At 36.5% G+C, this 20,906-nt stretch overlaps 1 protein-coding gene across 2 annotated transcripts in view; it reads right to left on the reverse strand.

Annotated features, from left to right (window-relative positions):
- Positions 1-20,906, reverse strand: part of VWA8 (von Willebrand factor A domain containing 8) — a 184,285-nt gene that overhangs the window by 36,576 nt on the left and 126,803 nt on the right. For both annotated transcript variants that reach the window (XM_054628163.2, XM_077173657.1), the window contains 8 exons: positions 18,891-19,007; positions 18,348-18,412; positions 18,123-18,248; positions 17,392-17,501; positions 15,195-15,349; positions 13,266-13,467; positions 6,774-6,855; positions 4,602-4,806 (listed from right to left, as the gene is read on the reverse strand). In XM_054628163.2, the coding sequence (XP_054484138.2) occupies positions 4,602-4,806; positions 6,774-6,855; positions 13,266-13,467; positions 15,195-15,349; positions 17,392-17,501; positions 18,123-18,248; positions 18,348-18,412; positions 18,891-19,007 (1,062 nt within the window). The remainder of the gene's footprint in view (positions 1-4,601; positions 4,807-6,773; positions 6,856-13,265; positions 13,468-15,194; positions 15,350-17,391; positions 17,502-18,122; positions 18,249-18,347; positions 18,413-18,890; positions 19,008-20,906) is intronic.

Raw genomic sequence — 20,906 nt, forward strand, 5'->3', positions numbered from 1 at the left:
TGAGTGTTGCCCATCAGTCTTCAGACTAGAGAGGTGGGATGATGTAGGTGTTGTATTATTCAGGTTCTGCACAGCACATGCACTTGTTTATCTATTTTTAAATGTTTATCTATTTTTATGCAGCTGGTGCCCACTCAATTCATACGTGCTATATCTTTCCTCTGCTCAGTCCTACACTATGTGGTCTTGACATCATATTGGCTGAACCTGAATCATCTAGGAAACCCACCTGAGTTTCCTAGATTTATAGGAGACATAACCTGAGTCAAAAGTTTCAGCTTTTTAACTTTCTGAGGAAAACCACACATTACACAGAACACTTATGTTAGAGTGCGGCTCTGTCACAGGCCAGAGACACAAGTAATATCCATCCTTGATAAAGAAGTGTACTGTAAAACAAGCAGACCTTGACCTTTAAGATCTGGGATGTACCAGGAAATTGTGACCTTGTTTTAGAACAGCAGAAATATGGGAAAATGGAAAGAAGTTTCTCTTTTTTTTTTCTTGCTAACTATTCACTTAGTTGTAAATATTAATTAATTTCCAACTAAGTACTTGAATGCTTATGAGGAAGGCTTCCTCAGAAACTGAGAGAGATCAGTCCATAGGAAATCAAAACAGTTACAATCACAACTACTTAACTCATTAGGCCTTTATGTACAGCCACAAACAGAGAGCACTACTGCAATTTCAAAAACCTATCTCATGCATGTAGGAGATGATATAACTATGGCAGGTTCCACAAATACATTAAACAACACCAAAAAAAAATCCCCCACTCAAACCCCTAAAAAGTCTTGGTTTACAAGAATTAAATTTTTTTTAATCAATCAGATCACTTCTTTGGACAATCTTGGTACGGAAATGACAGGAGACTATCCTCAGCTTCAGGATGTCAGTTTGCATGGTGATATTACCTAGATCAAGACTACATTTGGATTTTAAAAAATGCTGTGGATCTGATTTTGAGTTCAGATACATATTAGGATCAACTAGATGGAAAACTTTTGCAATCTTTGACTAGGTACATTTTTATGCACTCTACAGGTTTGGATATGTCCTGGGACTTCTGAAAACAATGGCATACTGAGTACATAGCATGAAACATTTTGGACAACAATCTACAGCAGGAGAACATTAAGTAGAGTGAATACAGAACTAAATGCTTTTGCTAATAATCACAAATAAATGCCTTAACATCTATTGAAATACCTCTAAATGATGCACCTATTAATTTCTGTTATGTAAGCATTGTACTTTATCTAAATGAGACATACCACTAAATAATGCTCACTAAAAGACAATATCTGAACTGTATCAGAATGTAATCAGTGCTGTTCTATTTAATTTCCATCAATAAGCCTTGGATGAAAAAAGAAACACAAGCTTATCAATGGCTGCCTATTGCCACAAAACTTTAGGGCAAGATTTAAAAAATAAATTGTCCTTCAAATTCTCTTCCTATATTTGATAATGAAGTGACCTTTTTGTTGGAGACACCAGTGAAAAAGCTCGATGGTTTTTGGAGTAGAGCTCACAGCTTTAGAAAATACAGTATTTTGTTTAGATGTTGTATTTTAGACAGTCCAATTTAATAATTTCAGAATAGTATAGTATTATTTTGAGTTTAAAACTGCAATAAATGACAAAAAAATTCTGACCTGCCTGTATAAATGTAGGCTTCTGTAAACACATAGCATATTTTGATAAACTAATTTGGTAGCCTCAAGACTTCAGCAGTTTGAACTCTGCTGAGTATGTCAACAATACAAAACAAATGTTGACTGTTATGAAGATTGCCACAAATTATATCAAGGGAGCCTAATTACTGATTACAAGTGGAACAGCTGTTTGTTTTCCTCTGTTTCATTGCTTATGTATATCCAGCCTCCTTCTCAGAGCTAATGTGTTTGTGAAAGCAAAAATGCAGAAGATAGTACCAATAGTTCCAAGAGAAGCCTGACTGAAGATTTGATTCCAACTCTTTGAAACTATATTTATATTGAAAGCCTTCTAATTCTTTTTTCTCTAAAGGGTAGGAAGACTCAAAGAGTTTGTGTTTCTGCAGATCAGTGGTTCCCAACCACATGGACAGGTCTTGGATTGGTCTAAGAACATCACCACGAAGGGATAATAAGCTTTGCTAAGCCTGTCACAGTTTTGTGGGATGCAAAAATGGCAGTTTTAAGGGAAGGGGAGATTGGAGGTGGGTGGGTGATATATGGAACACTGACAATTCTCTTAAAATGAGTTTCTGTTACAGGATGATTGGGAATGATGGGTTTAGTCAAAGAATAGAGAAGCCTTGTTAGACTTGAAATCTTGCTTAACACAAGCATGCACAAGCAACGTTACATAAAGGGAGGTAATTTTCATACACTTGAATGATCAGATCAACACATGGCTGCAAAATATGTCCAATTTTGCAAAAATAGGTATCAGGAAATACTTAGCTGCAGCATTTTTAACAAAGTAATTGTCCTTGGATCAGGAGACATGTTCTTGCTATGCTCAATTACACAGGGAAGCTACATGAATACATTTTTAAGGTAATAGGATCCTTTCATTTCCAGAAATGAATGCCTTCATAAAGTACTGCTTTTATGTCTAGGCCTACTGAGAAATTAAGTAGGAAAGGTGAAGGCCTTCATTTCCAATTAGCAAAGTACAGAGTTTACACAGCAACTACATATCTATTATCTTATTGAAGATTACATAAAATAAAAGACCTAATTTATTTCTTATTGCTCTGCAATGCCTTTGTAAACAAGGCTTCTTAGGTCTCATTATCTTTCCAAAGCAAAGCAGAAAAGTAAAGTAGGGAAACAGAAGTTAGTGATAATCATGCAACTCAGAAGATCACATTGGAGGTTTTGTTCCAGTCCTTTAACACAAATCGGAGTGTGAATGTGGGAGGATGTGGGTCAGAGACAAAGAGAACCACTCTCCCAATGTCCATGTGGCAACAGAGAGAGTTTATTCTTCTGCCCTTCTTTATAATGGGAATTTGTAAAACCCAGTCTGGATAGCTCATTGGTCTGATCTTTTACATCCCCCAGACCCTGGACCAGTGATGTGCTTGCAGCTTAGGAAGGAACATAATTGGTTGGAGTTCCTGACAGTCAACCCACGGGCTGCTTTATGGAGCTGGCTGGGTAGCTGAATTGATTTGCCCAGTACAAGCCAGCTTGTACTGTGATACAATGTGGCAACAAAAGAGCATGTTATTTCAGTTCTGACAAACCACTGGTTTGACACTGGAAAAAAGAAAGACATTCTAAGGAGACTTTACCCTGGAGTGTGCCTAGTAGTGAGGCAGGCTGTCAGTGGAGAGGAATTCTACAGCAGATTTTGAAAACTGCTTTGTGACTGTGGGGCAACTTCTTAGCCTTCTTTAAAATAGCTACTTGAGATTTCTAGTTAAATGACTTAAATTTTCTTATGAAGTGTACTTTCCAAGCCAGTTTTGTCTAATCATTTGTTGGCTATTATTGGCAATATAATAATATTGTCGAATAAAATAACAAGTCATTTTAAAAAAGGAAAAAATAAAAAATAACTATTAAAACTCCCTTGGCTGTTGTAAACCGACTATATCTGACCATAAGATGGTGCTAGTGCTACTGCACTGGTAATGCACATGGCACTGGCAAAGCACAAGTGTGGAGCATGAAGGTGCTACTGGGTAACAGTTTCCTTTTCTCATGACTTTTATGAATGGCATTTGCTGTAACAAGAACACATCAGTTCTTGCCCAAGTCTCTGTAACCACAGAACATCTTGTAGAAAGAGAGCTAAGAGTGGGAAAAGAAAGTAAAAGACATTTTGGCCTAATATATCTTATTCACAAAAAAACCCCAACCAAAATCAGAGAGAGATCCAATTCTGAATAGACTCATTCTGTTTTCCCATTCTAATTAAAGATGCAACTGAAGAGTCCTGAATGTTCCCTCTGTGTTGCAATGGTGATCACACATGTTAGCTGGCACATTAACACTCATATATACATACATACTCACATGCACACACATCACACATGTACATGCTGTGTATTTTCAGCATGGATAGCTGAAAACACTGAGAACATGGCTGTATGGAGATCCTTGCAACTCTGCTCAGCTGGGAAAATTATCAAGATTAGCCAAAGGCTCTACTGTGAATTCAAGGCATTTTTCACCGAGGTTTCAAGTTTCTTTTTCAAAGTAAAACCCCAATATTTTTTTCCAAGAATTTGAACTCTGGGAAAGTATGTAATTTTCTTTAAATATAATTTCATTATTCTACATTTGTAAAGTTACAGTTAAAAATCAGTAGGAGATAATGGATTTATTTGCATTTAATTGCGCTGGAATTTGGCAAAAATACAAACAGTGTAAGACAAAGAGTCTGTCAGTAACCATAATTACAGGAGCTACAAAATGTTTTCAAATTAAGCCACTGTGCCTCTTTTTCCAGGAAAAAAGTCCATTAATTTTTTCTCATAGGTACACTTCTACTTCATAGTGTTTTTTAACAGCTCTCTCCTCCACTCCTTTCCCAGCTGAAAACTCATCTATAGCTTATTTTGTTACATTTTTCAGTTCAGCTTTGTGAAGTCCTACCTGCACAGGACGACCATCTTCTTGGCCAATCATGTTCCTCCAATCCTGCAGTGACTGCTGGAGGCTGTCCAGCCCAGTCTCCCAAAGCCTCACACCTCCTCCCATGTCCACAGTAACCAAACCTACTTTGCCCAGTGGTGCCAGCAGGGCATCAGCATCTGAGATTGTAGAGAGCCAAGATGTATATGGAGAGAGAGACTTTGACCTGAAAAACATTAATATGATTTTTTTTGAAGCTGCAATTAAAAGGGGGATGAGTATTTCTGTAGTTAAGGTGACAATTAAATGAAATTACATCCTCATTTAATGAGAGACTGTTACTCAGCCCTGTGGATCCACTATTTTGTCTGAAATTTTCCACCTACTGAAACTGGACATAACCAAAAGACACCTGACTGTATAAGCAGTATAAAAGACTAGGCTGAAAGGCAACATGTTGCTAAAACTACTGCTCTAGTTTAGATACACTCCATATCTAATCTATCTAAAAGTAGTCCATCTTTAGGAAAAAAACTATTAAGAATATCAAAAATTTTAAAAGATGCTACTGAAAAATATTAAACTTAAATAGAAATAGAGAGAACATGATCCGAGCACTGAGGAAAATACATTTCCATCAACTTAGAGTAACACCTTTCTCTAGTGCTTTAATAAAATATTAAAATTTAAATACTCATTTAACAATGACACAGCTTTAACTACAGAGAATTGTAGCACTTTTTTAAACAATCAGCTTGCTGACAAAAATTTACTGCTGAAAGAGAGGGCCTAATAAGTATGGAATATGAAGGGAAATTTAGACAATGCAGGGAAGAATCTATACATTTTTCAGTAATGTTAATTACATGCATAAATGACTTGGTAACCTGCACTAATGGCAAAACTAATAATTTTCAAAAATATAATAAGGAGCAACACATATGTTTCTACCCATGACTGAAACCACCATGTAGTAACACAGCTGAAAGAGTTATCTCAGCATTTGACTGGGCTAACTTTGCCAGAAGGAAGAAAGGTTGCTAGAATTTAACAGAGAACTATTCATACATATATGAATGTTTTCATATATGATGAAAACTTACTTTACTCATCAGTTCTTACTGGAATACATTTAAAAATCTGGGCTTCTGCTCAGATCTACCATACACAGCTTAAATCCTAATGCTAGCTTAAGGGTCCTAATGTTGAAAAATAGCTTTGTAATTTCTGATATTTCCTACAAAATCCTAGTGAAAAATAAAGGGATTCCCTAATATTTTTATCTTAATGTCTTTCATTTTTGAATGACTGTGTAAGATGTAGGCCAATGGACCAATTATAAATGTTGAAAGTGCAAAAATAATTCTCTATTAATTAGAATTTCCCCAAGATTATTAATGAACCAGGATGAATTTAAATGAGAAGTCCTGTCAAAATCAGCAATATGCGAATAGAACTTAAAAAATATATAAATTTCTTTGTGAGTGAGTTTCATACATGTGCTATTCAAATATGCAAAGTGGAGAAAGTGCCATTTAAAAAATGTTTATTATTGCAGTAGAAAATGACAATTTGGGACCAAAATATATCTTTATTCAATAAAACATTTGCAAACACTCTCTACAGTTGTGAGAGACAGATGTTAAAACCAAAGAGAAGCCACAGAATCTGGCTATTTTAATTTATCATATAAAATACTCGGGAATGTATACTTTCCAAAGGGAGAACCACAGAAAAGCTCAAGCTATTTTCAAAGTAAACTTTATATTGGACCAGAACTTGATTCCCAGTTTCCTAACACCTGGCACTGGATCATTTTGCCTGTCTTTCTCTGATCCTAAAGATAGGGAAAAAGGAAAAGAAAATAGAGACCACAAACCATAATGAAAGAGGGTTGAGAATAAAGTGGATGGAAGAGGGGGAAGGAACAAAGGGAATGAAAATCAGAAGATAAAGCTACCTTTCATATTTAGTAACTAATTGCTACATTTTCATCAGTATTACCTAGTAAAAACAGATAAATTATGTTGACAAAAATATACTGCAATGTTTGTAGAATTTTACACTAGGTACGAATTGGTCTTATTTTCCACATCAAAATAAATATTTCCATATAATAAAGTAATAATAGACACTAAATTCTCTTTACTCTTCTTCTAAGATCACAGTGCTCTATTCAATAAAATTAGTTACCCAGGAATTGCAATGTATTTGATTTTCTTTGAATTAAGATCTGTTACTTCCAAGTATCCAGCAGCTGGTGGAGGAGTGACATCTGAAAACAAACAAACATGTTATTTTCCAGCTGCATGATTAACTGGTTATTGCATTTGCATTTAGCAGATTAAATTTAAACATTTTATTATACAGTACCTGTCAGAAAATTATAAGCTTTCATATTCAATACAGGAATATAACTTGCAAATAAGGAATTGTTTTATTATTACGATAGTGAGTAATTAGACAGTCACAGTTACAAAAGAAAAATGTATTTATGCAGCAAATGTCAAAATTACTCACAAATATAGCTCTGCTCACAAAAGCACTATTCAAGCATTACTGCAGTCCCTACCTTGCTGCTTTGATCTGTCACTGAAGATAATGTCAGTTGTATATCTGACTTTAATAGCATATTGAGGAACATTTCAAAACATTGTGTTTATGACTTCCACTTGAAAACTTCTCAATAATACTAATCTAAACACTGTTCCCTGAAATGGAACCACTCTTTGGAGGCAGATTCTCAGCATGTAATGATTTTATAACTTGCAGGTCCTAGACTGTCAAGCATTAAACATTCTGTTTATGGACAGTTTAACGAATATGGCTAATATATAGTCCTTCCCTCAGAAATAAATTTGTGTTTGTGTGCCTACACTGGCTTTTGCCAGCTTATGAGTACACTGTGCCTGGCCTCAGAAGTGGTTTCCATTTAGGAGCTGACTTTCATCTGTTTGAAGTAAATTGATGAGTTTTTCAGAAAAGAAACCACAAGACTGAATCATACTGCCCAGTATGGATACAAAATGTCATTGTCACAAGATGAAATCAAGTGTAGATTTCCCTCTGAAACAATGTATCTCTCACCTCCTTGACCTGAAAGAATCTGACCTTACCTGCAGAAGTGCCGATGCTTGCACAGAGCACACACAGAAAAGACCAACATGATCAGCAGCATAAGATCTAATATTCAAAGGAGCACACAGAATAACTCACAGCAGCACCTCATGCATATCCAATGTATTTATATATCCATAGTATACATGCCTACAGCAGCACATCTATTGACTTTACTCATCTTCATAAAAATGGGAACATCACACACATCAGAAACAGGGGAAAGAGGTCTGGAAAAATGCAGGTTTGTGGGCCAAAGACCACTTTTGGTTTCCCCTAGATTTTGTTACTATTTTAAAATGTGCTCTCTCTCTTTTGTTAGTAATGAAGAGTAAGATACACATTAAAAATTCAGATGAAGATCTAGAACAAGGGCAGATACTGAACTAGATAGGGTAGAACTGTGGAATAAGAATTAAAAATTAAGTTAATAAATTAGAGAAAGAACACAAATCAAACAAATTAAAGACAATAAAAAGACAAGGGATTGCAGAGTAGGAAGCTGACAAAAAGGCCATCAAATGTTTAAATGCTAGACAAGAACTGCTGGCTAGGCCCCAGAACTGCAGTCAAGAATCTTGACGATGAAATGTGAACTTCAGACATGAACAAGTGCAGTTTGTTCTTCTTTTGCCAAAGCCTGACAGAGAAGAAGAGCTATGCACAGCTCCAGGCATGAAGCTTTAAGGAAAACAGACACAATGTTCAGATCTGGGCTCCTCAGCACAAGGGACGTGGAGCTCCTGGAGCAGGTCCAGTGGAGGGCAACGAAGACGATGAGGAGATTGGAGCAACTCTCTTCTGAGGAAAGGCTGAGGGACTGAGGCCTGCTCAGCCTCAAGAAAAGAAAACTGAGAAGGGACCTCAATAATGTCTGTCAGTATCTAAAGGGAGGGTGTTAGAGGATGGACCAGGCTCTGCTCTCTGGTGCCAAGCAATAGGACAAGAGGCAACAGACAGAAAATTAAGCACCTGAACATGAGAAAAACTTCTTTACTGTAATAGTGACTGAGCACTGGAACTGGATGCCCAGAGAGATTGTAGTGTTTCCTTCCCTGAAGAGGAACTGTTTTGACCCAATCCTGAGCAACATACTCTAGAGGACCCTGAGCAGGGAGATTGGATCAGATGACCTCAAGCTGTCCCTTCCAACCTTACCTATTCCATCATTCTGTGACACGAAATAGTCCTGAGGATGACAAAGTGCTCAGAACAGATGGGTTATAAGGACAAATGCAAAGATTTTTTTCTTGTCTAAACAGAGGGTTTTTTATAAAAACACATCAAATCCTATTGAGAAGATTGTTATAAAGAGAGTGATATTATCCTGAGTGAGTGAAGGTGACATGAAGTATTCAGTTTTGTTTAGAGAAAGAAAAGATGGGTACCATGAAAAGCTTTTCTTAAACAAGGAGAATGAAGCAATGCAATAGGCCAATTGTTTGACAAACCTCAGTTAAGAAGAGACTACACGTGTCATCCTGTCATCCTGTCCCTATATAAAAAGGTGGACCAGATGATGTGTCTGGGCTATTTTGGTAACATTGTGTTACACTACATGTTCCAGTTACTGTCATACTCAAAGAGATACAAACTCAGTAACAGGGTGTTGGTTTATGTTCATCTATAGAAAGTGCTGAGAATCCAAGTAAATATTAGATCTCAAGTAGTCCCTCATCTTTACAGTCTTGTTTTTAGAATAAACATTAATTCTTCTTTGCTGGATTTTGCCATGAGCTCTTGTCTGAGTTTATATTTTGTGTCCATACATCTATTTGGCAGACATTGGGGAAATTATTACTTGTTATAATTTCTTTTCAAAAATAACTATCATTTGGTTTACAGTTCCAATAAAACATACAGACAAATATTTCTTTGCTTATTGTTCCTGGAACAGCTTCACTAATACATATTGGAGCATGCTAGAGTTTGGCTGAGTACTTTGAATTATTAATAGAAATGGAAGACTGTATGCCAGAACTGACCAGTTGTCCAAGAAGATGAGAAAGAAAATTTGACAGATATGGAAACAAAATCAAAAATATAAAACAACTTCTCAAAGGCAACAGAAGACAATAGTGCAAGAACTTCAAGGGACATACACATACTTGATTTCATGTAGCAGGATGCCTTTGCTTCCCTTTACCATCTCCCAGGGAAAGATACAACTCTCACAGGTAAGTAACTACAGGTTTCCAATACAGAAACAATGGAGCACAAATAGGAATAAGCAGCACTGAATTTCAAGAGACCAAGACTGTTAAGCAGCAATTGGTAGCAAGTAATGTGTATTCAATCAAATACTCTGTCAATTAGTGAGACTGAGAGGTGAACTCCAAAAGAAACAACAGCCCAGCAAAGAAGGTTGCAAAAACAGAATCTCAAATGGGGATCATAAGGGCTACTACCTAATTACCTTCCAAGTGAGCACAAAAGACACATGTTTCTCTTTTCCTTTCTTCCCTTTTTCACTTGGAAATATTTTTGATTTGTGCCATAACAAGGGCAGTACTAAGTCCCTCAAATCTAGTATCCTGTCTCCAAGAGTAGTTAGGTGCTTGAAATGTGTAAAAACAGACAGTGCATATGGTATTTTCCTCAAGCCACCAACCAGTTCCAGTCTAGGGGCTTCTTAAACTGAATGTGATGACTGTTTTATATCTATGCATTTAGTTACCTTTCCAGGAGTTTGTCCAGTTTTCTTTTGGAAAAAGAAACATTCACAACATCCTTTGGGAAGTGGTTTCACGGGTTAGTACTCTATGAAGAACTATGTCTTGTTTGTTCTGATGAAGTTCCTAACAGCTTCATTAGCTGCTCCCTAACTCTGGTACTGAGTGCAAAACTGTTGGTTTTTTCTACATCTCCATGCCATACATGTTTTTCTAGAACTCTACCATATGTACCTCTCCTGATCTTGTCTTCACATGTTGGAGGGTTGGCCAATGCAATCTTGCTCATTCTTGTCTTTTTCTGAACTTATCCCAGTTCAGCCCTCTCCCACCTTTAGACGGAGGACCAAAACTGAACAGTGTTAAGGACACGTGGATTTGTACAACAGCACAGAGACGTTCTCTGCTTTTTTCTGTTTCTTCCCTAGTAATTCTTAACATTTCATTTGATTTTTTCAAGTGCTACTGAGCTTTGAACTGCTATCTTAATGAAACCATCTCTTGTGAAAGGAAAATAATGCTTTTAAGATATTCTCATCATCCCCATCTTTTATGATGCAAAATTAGGATTTTTTCTTTCTCCACATATTCATCTATACTGAATTTCACCTGTTATTTCTATTGCATTCAGAATTGTAGTCTTTCTCATAATTTTCCATGGTAAATCCTTCCTACAATGAATAGCTGTCACCTCATTGTTAATTAATTTTTCAGTTTTTTTCATGACATGCTGAGTACCACAGGTCACCACAGGATTTCCCTCATAGCTCCTCCTCCACTAGAAAATCCAGCCACTAACTGTTAAATGGAAATGTCTTGAAAAAGTCCTGAAAAAAGCTATGGAACAGAAGACCTAGAGTTTTGCTTAGGTCCTATTTAATTGAATCAGTAAGGTTACATTAAACATGATTCAGTTAAAATTAGTCTTTGTAATTAAAAAATTAAAACATCATTCAGAAAAGAAAAATCAATGATAACGATCTTCAAGGCATGAAATCTTTCAACTTAAGTAGCCATAAAGCACTGTGTAAACCTCATACAATTTTCTATATATTTAAAGCTATCAATCCCTATTCATAAATATATTTCATCACAGCTGAGAAAAATATTAAACTGCTTGGTCAGACAGAAGCCAATTCTCAGACTGATAATAAGCTCAGGTTACTGGTATCCTGGATTCATGAAGAATGTCCCCTGGTTTTTAATTATAATAACCTTTCAATACAAGGTGTTATATAGCACAGCAACTTAAAGGCTTTTAGAAATAGTAGTCAAGATCTCAATTTAGGTATCATTTGGAAGCACTGAGGTAAGATACCTCCCTCACCCCCAAATTAGTAAAATAATTTTAACAAAAAGCTCAGAAGACTTACCTTCTAAAACATCTACTTCTGATTCTGATTTATTTTTTTCTGTGAAAGCCTGAAAAAAGTGACCCAGTCTGACCCTTCTGCATTTTATAAAGTATGAGAAGATTACAGCCTGAAGTTGTATAATTAGTTCCAAGATTCTAACTCCAACTAATTTTATTAACTTTAATCTTTTTAAGAGGTAATCTTTCCTTCAGTTACAAAAGGAGGTAACTGAAGTTTTCTACCTTGTTGATATCCTTGACTTGGTTTCTTTAGTCAAGTAAATGTTTTATCCTCTTGGTAATAAATAAAAAGGTTTCTCTACATAGGGAAATTGATCTGTGTTAAATGAGGACAGGCAGATTAGATTGTTCATTCTGTTTGAGTTAATTTGGAATAAAAATGTTTAGTCTGGGTCAGAGAGTTCACAGAGAGACTAAATCAGGAATAGCTTCTTGTGCTGATGAAATCAAGCCATTCTACCATACACAAATATTTTGGGCATTTTCTCTTTTGATAGTAAACTTTGGAGATTCCTAAAGGTACTTAATGCAAAACTCACAAATGCTGTTATTTAGTACTAATTGGGGTATTTTCAGTTATTGACTGAAGAAGCTAAAGTTATAATGACACCAGAAAGCTTGGCACGGCAGCACAAAAATGTCTGAAGATCTGTAGTCTACACCTGCTTTATTAGTGTCAGAAGGGAGGATGGTTTTCCTGCATGTGAATGTTGTTCATGCAAGGTTCTCTTGGACAGGAGAAGAACTAAATAGTCTGGGTCTCTTCAGCTTGGAGAGAAGGCAGGAGTGACTGAAGCTTGTCTAGTCATGAAGGCGATGGTTAAGGTGAATGCAGAATTGTTACTCACTGAAGCCTGCAATGCTAGAATAAGGGGCACCTGATAAACCTGGTAAGAGATCAGATGATCACAAAAAATCATGAACTTGTGAGTTTGCTGTGGAAATGCACAGGTTCAGAGAGGCACCAGATAAACTTGTGGACAACAGGTCCATAAAAGGAGATTTAAAGGCTGAGGCAGAGATATCCTCTGCAACATCCCCACCAAAACAAGTGCAAATATTGAGAAAGTATGAAGAGAAAGACAAAGAAGTAGACAGGCTCACATGCATTCCCAAAATAACCTCTCCTATTTTCTCTGCTGGGGATAGAATTCTGATTTAGTCATACAATAAGTTTATTGCTGCATCTCTGTGTGACACTGAGCAGAAGCTGGAAATATTGGTGAAAGCCAATTGCTAAACTGGAATAATTATCTTCTATTACTGGGTTTCCTCTGCAGACAGAAGGAAATCCCATCTACTGAGATATCCACAGTGTAGACATCCTGTTAATTCCTCAGAAGTATAATTCAGCATGCTAATAAGACTCAAATTAATTTTAAAACTAAGTGCAACTACACTCCCTCCTTCTCAAATGCTTGCTCTGTGACTATTAAGGAACATTCTGGAAAATTAATGAGTGATAGCAGATCACAAAACAAAAAACAAGTGTGTTGCAGCACAGGAATATGAACCTCTTACCTTTTGGGTAAATGTCTTTCAGGGGCACATCTCCGGGTGCTAAAATTCGGACTATTTGATTAGAAGCCAATAAAGTAACACAATTGGTTTGTTTTGCAGCTCCTGTTTTCCTCTGGGCTCCATAATAAAGTGCATCAGAAGGAGAAGCACGTTTATGACTCAGAGAGGAGTTTCTCTTCCAGCTATACACTTCACTGGGAGACTGCAAAAGAGAAGGTGTCTACTGAAGAAAACATCCCTATTATTGAATCTAAGAACAAACACTTCTTGATAAGTTACACTTCTTATTTAATTTCCAATCAAATGTGGCTATTGTGGTTACTTCTTATGCTACCACATGACAAGGAATGACCTGGATTATTTTGTCATCAAAAACTCCTACAGGGGTGAAAACCAACAAACCATCTACATGAGTTTTAGGCATCAAGATGCTCTGAAGATCTGAAGTTGAATTGACTTTTTTTTACTTGAACCAGGAACAGAAAGCATTGAAATAACCTGATTTGGAATTAAACCATGTAAAAAACCTATTAGGTTTCCACTAATATAGACAAATGCAAATAGATATTCCAGTAATTAATTAGATAAGCAATAAGGCTGGGACTTAGCTCCAGGTTCAGAGATTGAAGTGTAGGTCTCTACATGAAAGCCAGTGGCTTCATCTCCCACTGTGGTTGAAAGAGTCTGGTGAAAAAATCATCTCCAAGGTCTCAGTGTTTGGTCAACTGAGCACTGCTATTACAAGTAAGAGCTCAGATACCTTGTTCATACTAAACACCTACATCACGAGCACTGAACACTGAACCTGAAGTTTTGCCCCATCACTCTTACATCAACCCTTAGCACTCCTGCTTTGAAATTCATATGGATATCTAAAACTATGTATGAGGAATGATGGTGCCTCATTCTAAATCAGGCAGAGCCAAAAATGCTTCACCACTTACATTGGTGTGTTAGTATTGAAGTGTGCAGCTTCTTTAGTCCTCCCTCCTCTAGACCACCTCCCTTTTCCAGCAAAAAAATCACATCTACTGTAAGTAATATGAACAGCTTGAATAAACCATCTGATAATATAAAACCAAATCAAGGAAAAATCAAAAGCTAATTGCAGAGACAGTCTTATTGACAAAACATATTTTTGAATAATTTTGGATTGCAAAGAATTTTCTTCTGTCATTTGGCTTATTCATGTCTGTTAACAGTTACATTTTATAATTTGCCCCAATTTATCAAACAAACATGACATACAATTATTTATTCCATAATCACTACCCTTTTTATGTACCATTAGGAGGCAAATATTAAAAAAGTCCAAAGAATTAAACACACTGCTTGTATTTCCCCTGAGTTTGCTTTTACTCTTTGCAACAGCCCTAGTCATTAGACTGCTAAGTTTCACTTTCTTTTCTGATCCTTTCCTAACTGTGTCATGGCAGTGAGCACACTTACATGACGTATTTACACATGGCTACATTATTCAGTAGTGAAAGGGCTTTATAGTTTTGCTATAATTTTCTGTATTGTTTTTTTCTTTTTCCTTGATCTAGTCTTGCTACCTGCTGCACACTGGGCAAGAAGTTCACACTGAACAGTTCAAAATTATATAGATATCCTTTCTCTCAGAGGTTATGCTTAATTAAAAAACTGTAAAAAGACATGATTTAGAAAATATTACTCTAGCCAGCAGTGTTCAGAGCTTACTAAAAATGTTTTGTCTGTGCTAGACATTGTATTATCCCATTTCTTATTACCTAAAAAACACCTATATCCCTCTAGATTAGACTACCATAACAAATGGTGTACACTACATGAATTTCTCCCTTGCTGTCATTCCCTTATTTTTCAAATCATTTGGTAAACAGGTACTTAACGGGTTGCAGAATAAATGAGACTGTATTATTTCATTGTACAATAATGCTGAGTATTTACCAAGAGGTCTGGGAAACCAATGACAATAGTAGCATAATTATGCTCATCTGAGAAGATCCTGTTAGGGGAGCTGATCTTTTGTCCCACAGCTGCACTGAGGTTTTCTGAAGATAGCTGGTCAGTTGAAACTGCATGAGGCACACACAATTCAGACACTAAACAGGAAAATTCAACAAAATGCAAGTCATTAAACCCAGATGTGCAATAGGAAATGATATTAACTGTAAGAGTGCTGAGCACTGAACATTGGCTATTACTTTGAGCATAAAATTACTAAAAAGCAGAAGATCTGATTATACTATACTATAACACAGAGGAGAAGGAAATAATCCTATTTTTGTAAAGTCAAGTACTTAAAATCAGGAAATACTAGCTTTATAGTTGCTTATACCACTTAATTGTGCTCTCTGCTGTACAAATGAGACAGGAAGCCTACAGAACAGAACAAAACAGTATGTGTTCTCATTGATAATTGTTATAATGCAAATGCACCAGAAGGCAAGACATAGGTTTGCACAGGTAAGTGTCAATGTGACATTTCTTGGTGACTCTCTTGCTGTCTTTGTAATTTAAATAATGTTATTTGTAATTTGTAATGCATTTCTGTTGAATAATGGTTTGGTTTCCTTTGTCTTTAAGCTAAGAAAAGCTGAATTTTATTCTGTGCATCTGTGAAAGCCCTTAACCTTGCCTCAAATTGCCAACACAGTCCAACAGAACCTGCTATCTTTAGTTCTGCACTGTTTCCACTTTGATGAGCACAAGACTATCTTGTTTACATGGCAGTGGGAGAAATCTTTCCTCCCTCAAAGGATAAATGGTCTGGATCAGCATTAAACCGACACTGGTCTACCTTTTTTTAGCTCTCCTGCCACAGATTCTGCCCCAAAGAACAAGAACAGACTGAAGATGCTACATTTGGGGTTCGCAGGATGATTTAGAAAAAGGTGGACAGGGGATATGATAACATTTCAGATTGGAAGAGAAGAAACAAGATAACAAAGCATAAAAATAGCACAGAAAGCATGTAGCAATAAACTGCCCACAAATAGTTTGAGACTGGAAATTATAATAACATTTTTATCCATCTGAGGAATGATACTCCAGAATGGTTTCTAAATAAGGTAGTAAGAGGAAGGAAACTACTGTGCTCTGATAGCACTTGATAAGTTGGTAGAGTAAACTGTACAAGAGTTAAAAAGGATTCTGGATATTTAGGCTATGGTTAGTTTTTGGTATCCACCTGGTTGCTGTTTATGTAAATGAAGGCCTTTTATTTGTCAATAATATTTGTTTGTACCATGTTTACACTGTGTTAATCTCATTTTTCTTATTTATGCTAGCCACAAGAACCAGAACAAGACTTGTTCCTTCTTTACGAGATATCGAGTGGTTTCTCTGTTTGTTTCCTCTGTCTCTCTGATATGTAATGACCAAAACCTATGAACATATGTTAGATGGGACGCACATATAGTTCCAGTCTTATTAAACCAAGAACACTAAAGATTTTGTGCACCGCGATCAAATGTTCAGGGTTGAAAATGTTATCAGATTTGAAGATAGATAGATCTTACCACACAGAATGATGATCATTGCAGATTTCTGCCTTACTGTGTAACTAAGACAGGCCTCAATGCCTAGCACCATCTGGGAGTTTTACTGATCAAACTCCCCCTATCTTTTAACACAGGTGTGATGGCCCCAATGGCGTCCTGCATCAACAGAAGCACAGAAACTGTGACTTCTGCTCTGTTTTAACCGTAGGTGGTTTGCATTTTTCTAAGGGTTGGAAAATGCTTTCTACCTCATCTGAATGTGAGTAGCAGACCAGCAACAGTCTACAGCCTGGAACCACTGGTATATTTGTTCCCTTCTTTTCCTGTTCTAATACGTGCCTAGTCATCTTTCTTCCTTTTCTATATGATATGCTTGTCTGTTCCCTGAAAGTCCATGACTGAGGGTCTTGAATGCTCAAATGAAACAAAAGTGCTTTATTCAAACCAGTTGAAGTTTGAGCATGGAAATGCGCCATGCCTTGAGAAAAGCTGTTATTATTAACCAAACATGATAAGGGGGCAAAAACAGAATAGGAGAGATGGTTACTCAGACCTTTAAAGAGTCTTGTTTGCACAGCTGCAAGCAGAAATGACAAAAAGAACAAAAAAAAAAAGGAACTAGCCAAGCTTGCATTCAGTACCTGTTGTTAAGCCAAATCCCATGTCAGCTGGCTCTTCACTCAATGCATGCAGCTGGCAAACCTCACTGCCTTGAGCTTCCATATGGGCATGCTTGGTTAAAAGAAATTTCCTGAAAAGATACACATTTATAATAATTCCTGATTAAACTTGTCACTCTAAACAAGGACTTCTATCTTCTGAAACACTGAAAACATTCTCCATTTATATAAACAAGGTTATCAACACCTTTTGCTAAAACCAAATATAATTTGCCAAACATCTGTGAGATAGGAAAGGGTAAGCCAGCAAATAGCAGATTTGTCTTCTGGCAACTATTTACACACTTTCATTTGCTGTGCATTTATAAAAATGAGACAGCAGAGTAACATTTCTTTCATGTGACCATGAAAGTAAAGGAAGCAGGCACTAACTCTGGACTACATGCCTGTATTTCCAGAGATAGGTCCACCAACATTCTCATTTCTAAAGGTCAATATCACCTTAGTAAAAGTAATATTACCACATATATGATAGTTAGACTTTCAGAGGCTGGAATATCCTCTTCATTTCCCACTCTAAAAGTCTATTTGCATTTTCGCCACAGCAAATCCGCATCTTAAACACCAACTTTTTAAGTCCAGCCAGTTTCACAAGCAGAAAAAAACAAGTTTGAGACCAGAAGTGAAACTCCTGAACACAAATGAGACACAAACGAGAAATAATGCCATTGAGAAAACTAGGCTGAACTAACTTATTTGTTTCATTTTCCACCAAGAGCCACCGGTCTTCAGCCACCAGGAAAACAGATTTCAGACTGATTGGAAGTGAGATGGTGTGAGTTTGACCCTCCAATACATCCAGTACAATAAGGTGGTTTCTATAAAATTGGAAGCCAAGAAAAGAATAATCAGTTAGGGATATACACAAGGAGATCTGATTTAAATCAATTTGATATAAGGATATAATTTACTCTTACCCTGTTTCTTTGTAGAACACCAGCCAGTTTTTGTGTGAAAACTCTCGGCACATTTTGTAGTTGCTCTGTATAAACATACATCATAGGACAATCAGTGTTTGTTAGATTTGTCCCAGTGAGTTTCCCTGACTCCTCTGAAAGTGTACTAGTTTTTTTTTCATTTATTTAGAAGAATCCACAGCTTTAATTACCTCTCAAAATGCTACCTAGCTTGCCTTGTTCCGAGTCATAATTTGTATCATAATTGCGTTCATTATGTTGGACATAATTCATTGTAACAAAATGTTCCATTACTTCCAGTTCTAGCCCTTAAAAGAGATATTTTAAAGACATGTATCTTCAGAAAATTTATTTATATTTTTTATGTCACTAGTCCATAACAATGCTATTTTATGTGTAAGACATTTAGACATACATAAGAGTAAACAATTAAATAAATGCTTGGGCTGTAAAACCAGGAAAAACTTAATGATCCTGTTTTTTCAATACTGACATTTACTTTTAAAAGAACTTAGTATAATAGGGGCAGGTGCTATTCCTCACCTTCTCTTCCTTGTTGCTCCACCAAGATGTTCTCTTGGGAGAGTCTTGAACATCTGGTGAGAGCAAAAGTCGGCGAAGGGCACCATTGCTTGTATCCAGCAACAACACAACATTGCTCTGAAAATGAAAAGCAAATCCACGTTTGTCCCAGGCTTGCTTAAGAGACTGCAACAAATCTATCTGAAGCACTTTTGCAATTTGAGCCACTTATGGCATTTTGAAAAGATGATTAAGATCTTGTTGCAAAATGTAAGCTGGATTTTCTTGGTTCATTTCGAAGTTCATAGAGAAACTGAAGAGGTTAAGCACATGCAAGAGCTGGAATGATACTACATTTTTTCCACAGCATTTTAACTATACATCTCACATTCACTTCTGTATAACATCTAGAAATTGGATTAATATGGCTTACATGTCTAAGATGCAGCTACAGATAAGAGACATACCAATTAGTTCTATCAAGTCACTAAAATACCTCATTTCAATTTTTATGTTTTCTTACCATTTTTCTGTTGTACCTATTGCTTAAGTCCCACTGAAGGTGACAAACTGGTGAAAGAAGAAATGGCTTAGTACTTTCTCTCCAAGTTCATACTTCTGATACTGTAGAGCCTGTGGATATTAAACATCCCAGGGTGTGACAATCCTTCTGTGACCTGCACTCTCTGACAGCTTATAGTGTCAAAGGTAGGACAGCTGTTGGAGGACAGCAGGATGACTCAAAAGGATGGAGACCAGAAGCAGATGGGACGGTGCAAATCTCCATCACATGAAAAATGGTGTGCTAAATTTTGAACTTCTTCAGATTTCTCATTTGTTACTTGATGCCTAAGGGTCATATACATGCTATCAAATGATGGGGGTTTTTTAAACATTTCTTTTTGCAAAGTGCTATAGCTGCCTATAATGTGTTTAACTAAGAATTCAAGACAATAAGCATTCAGGGCCAGCCTTAACTGCATCAAATGAAATTCAAAAGGTACAAATGAATAAGTTAATTAAGCCTTGGGCTCAATTTTTTGTTTGCCATTCAAGGAAACGTTCACTTCTGCAAGGACATTAGGTTCTGCAAGGACTTACTAAAAGTAAACTGCCTACGTACAACATGTGCAATAACGCACAATAGACGTTAAGGAAGTAAAACGTAAATTCCCACGAATTCCCCTAAATAAAACAAATATGAACAATCTGAGTCACAGCAGTTTTGTTCTCTTCGAGTACTCTTCATACTTTCACCAGAAATATTTGTGAGAGTTAGCTTTAATAATGACAGTAATTTGAAGCTAAATATGGTAAAGTATTTAAAATATTATCATGTTATTTGGAGCATTTGGGAATTTCAGTTTAAGTTCAATATTTCTAAAAAAAGAAGCTTGCTTATGTATTACAAACTAAAATTATAGAAATGTGATTCAGGAAAAAAAAATAGGGCATTTGCTTGGGATTTTGGTTTTCTGCCATATTTCATTTATACAATTCTGAAACAGCATTAGCCTTCCACATGAGATAAAGAACACATATGAATCAATTACATTCTTCCACTTAGTGTTAGATTTATGAGAGCAGTTGGTAGTATAAAAAGCTTCTCTACTCCACCCCTTTTGATGTTAATGGCTTCCTTCTGTGCTAAGTGACTGATGTATATTCTGTCTGTGTTTAAGAATAGATTTTTGCGTCACTTGTGAACACATCCAAGAGCAGCTCTGGCAACTCTTCAAGTGGGCTGGGAGAAGACGTTGGTGTGCAATTCCGCTCTGTTTGTTCTTGACTGGGAGAAAAGTAACCTTTGGGTGACCTCCTGACCCCAGTGTCTGGAATTCCAAACTCTGGACAGATGCAATAACCAATCTTGTGAAGTGGTGTGCCTTTATTTTTAGTTACTGCAAAGTTTCCCTTTCCTTAGTGCTGTTTTTATTTTAGCCAGCATTTTCCTCTAAAAAGTTCTTAAACCAAACAGGACTGTGACTTCATTTTGCTGGTATGGGAAGTTGTTCCTTATGGTTTTGCAGAGAGAGG

The sequence above is a fragment of the Agelaius phoeniceus genome, chromosome 2 (assembly GCF_051311805.1).
Source record: "Agelaius phoeniceus isolate bAgePho1 chromosome 2, bAgePho1.hap1, whole genome shotgun sequence".
Classification (NCBI taxonomy): Eukaryota; Metazoa; Chordata; class Aves; order Passeriformes; family Icteridae; genus Agelaius; species Agelaius phoeniceus.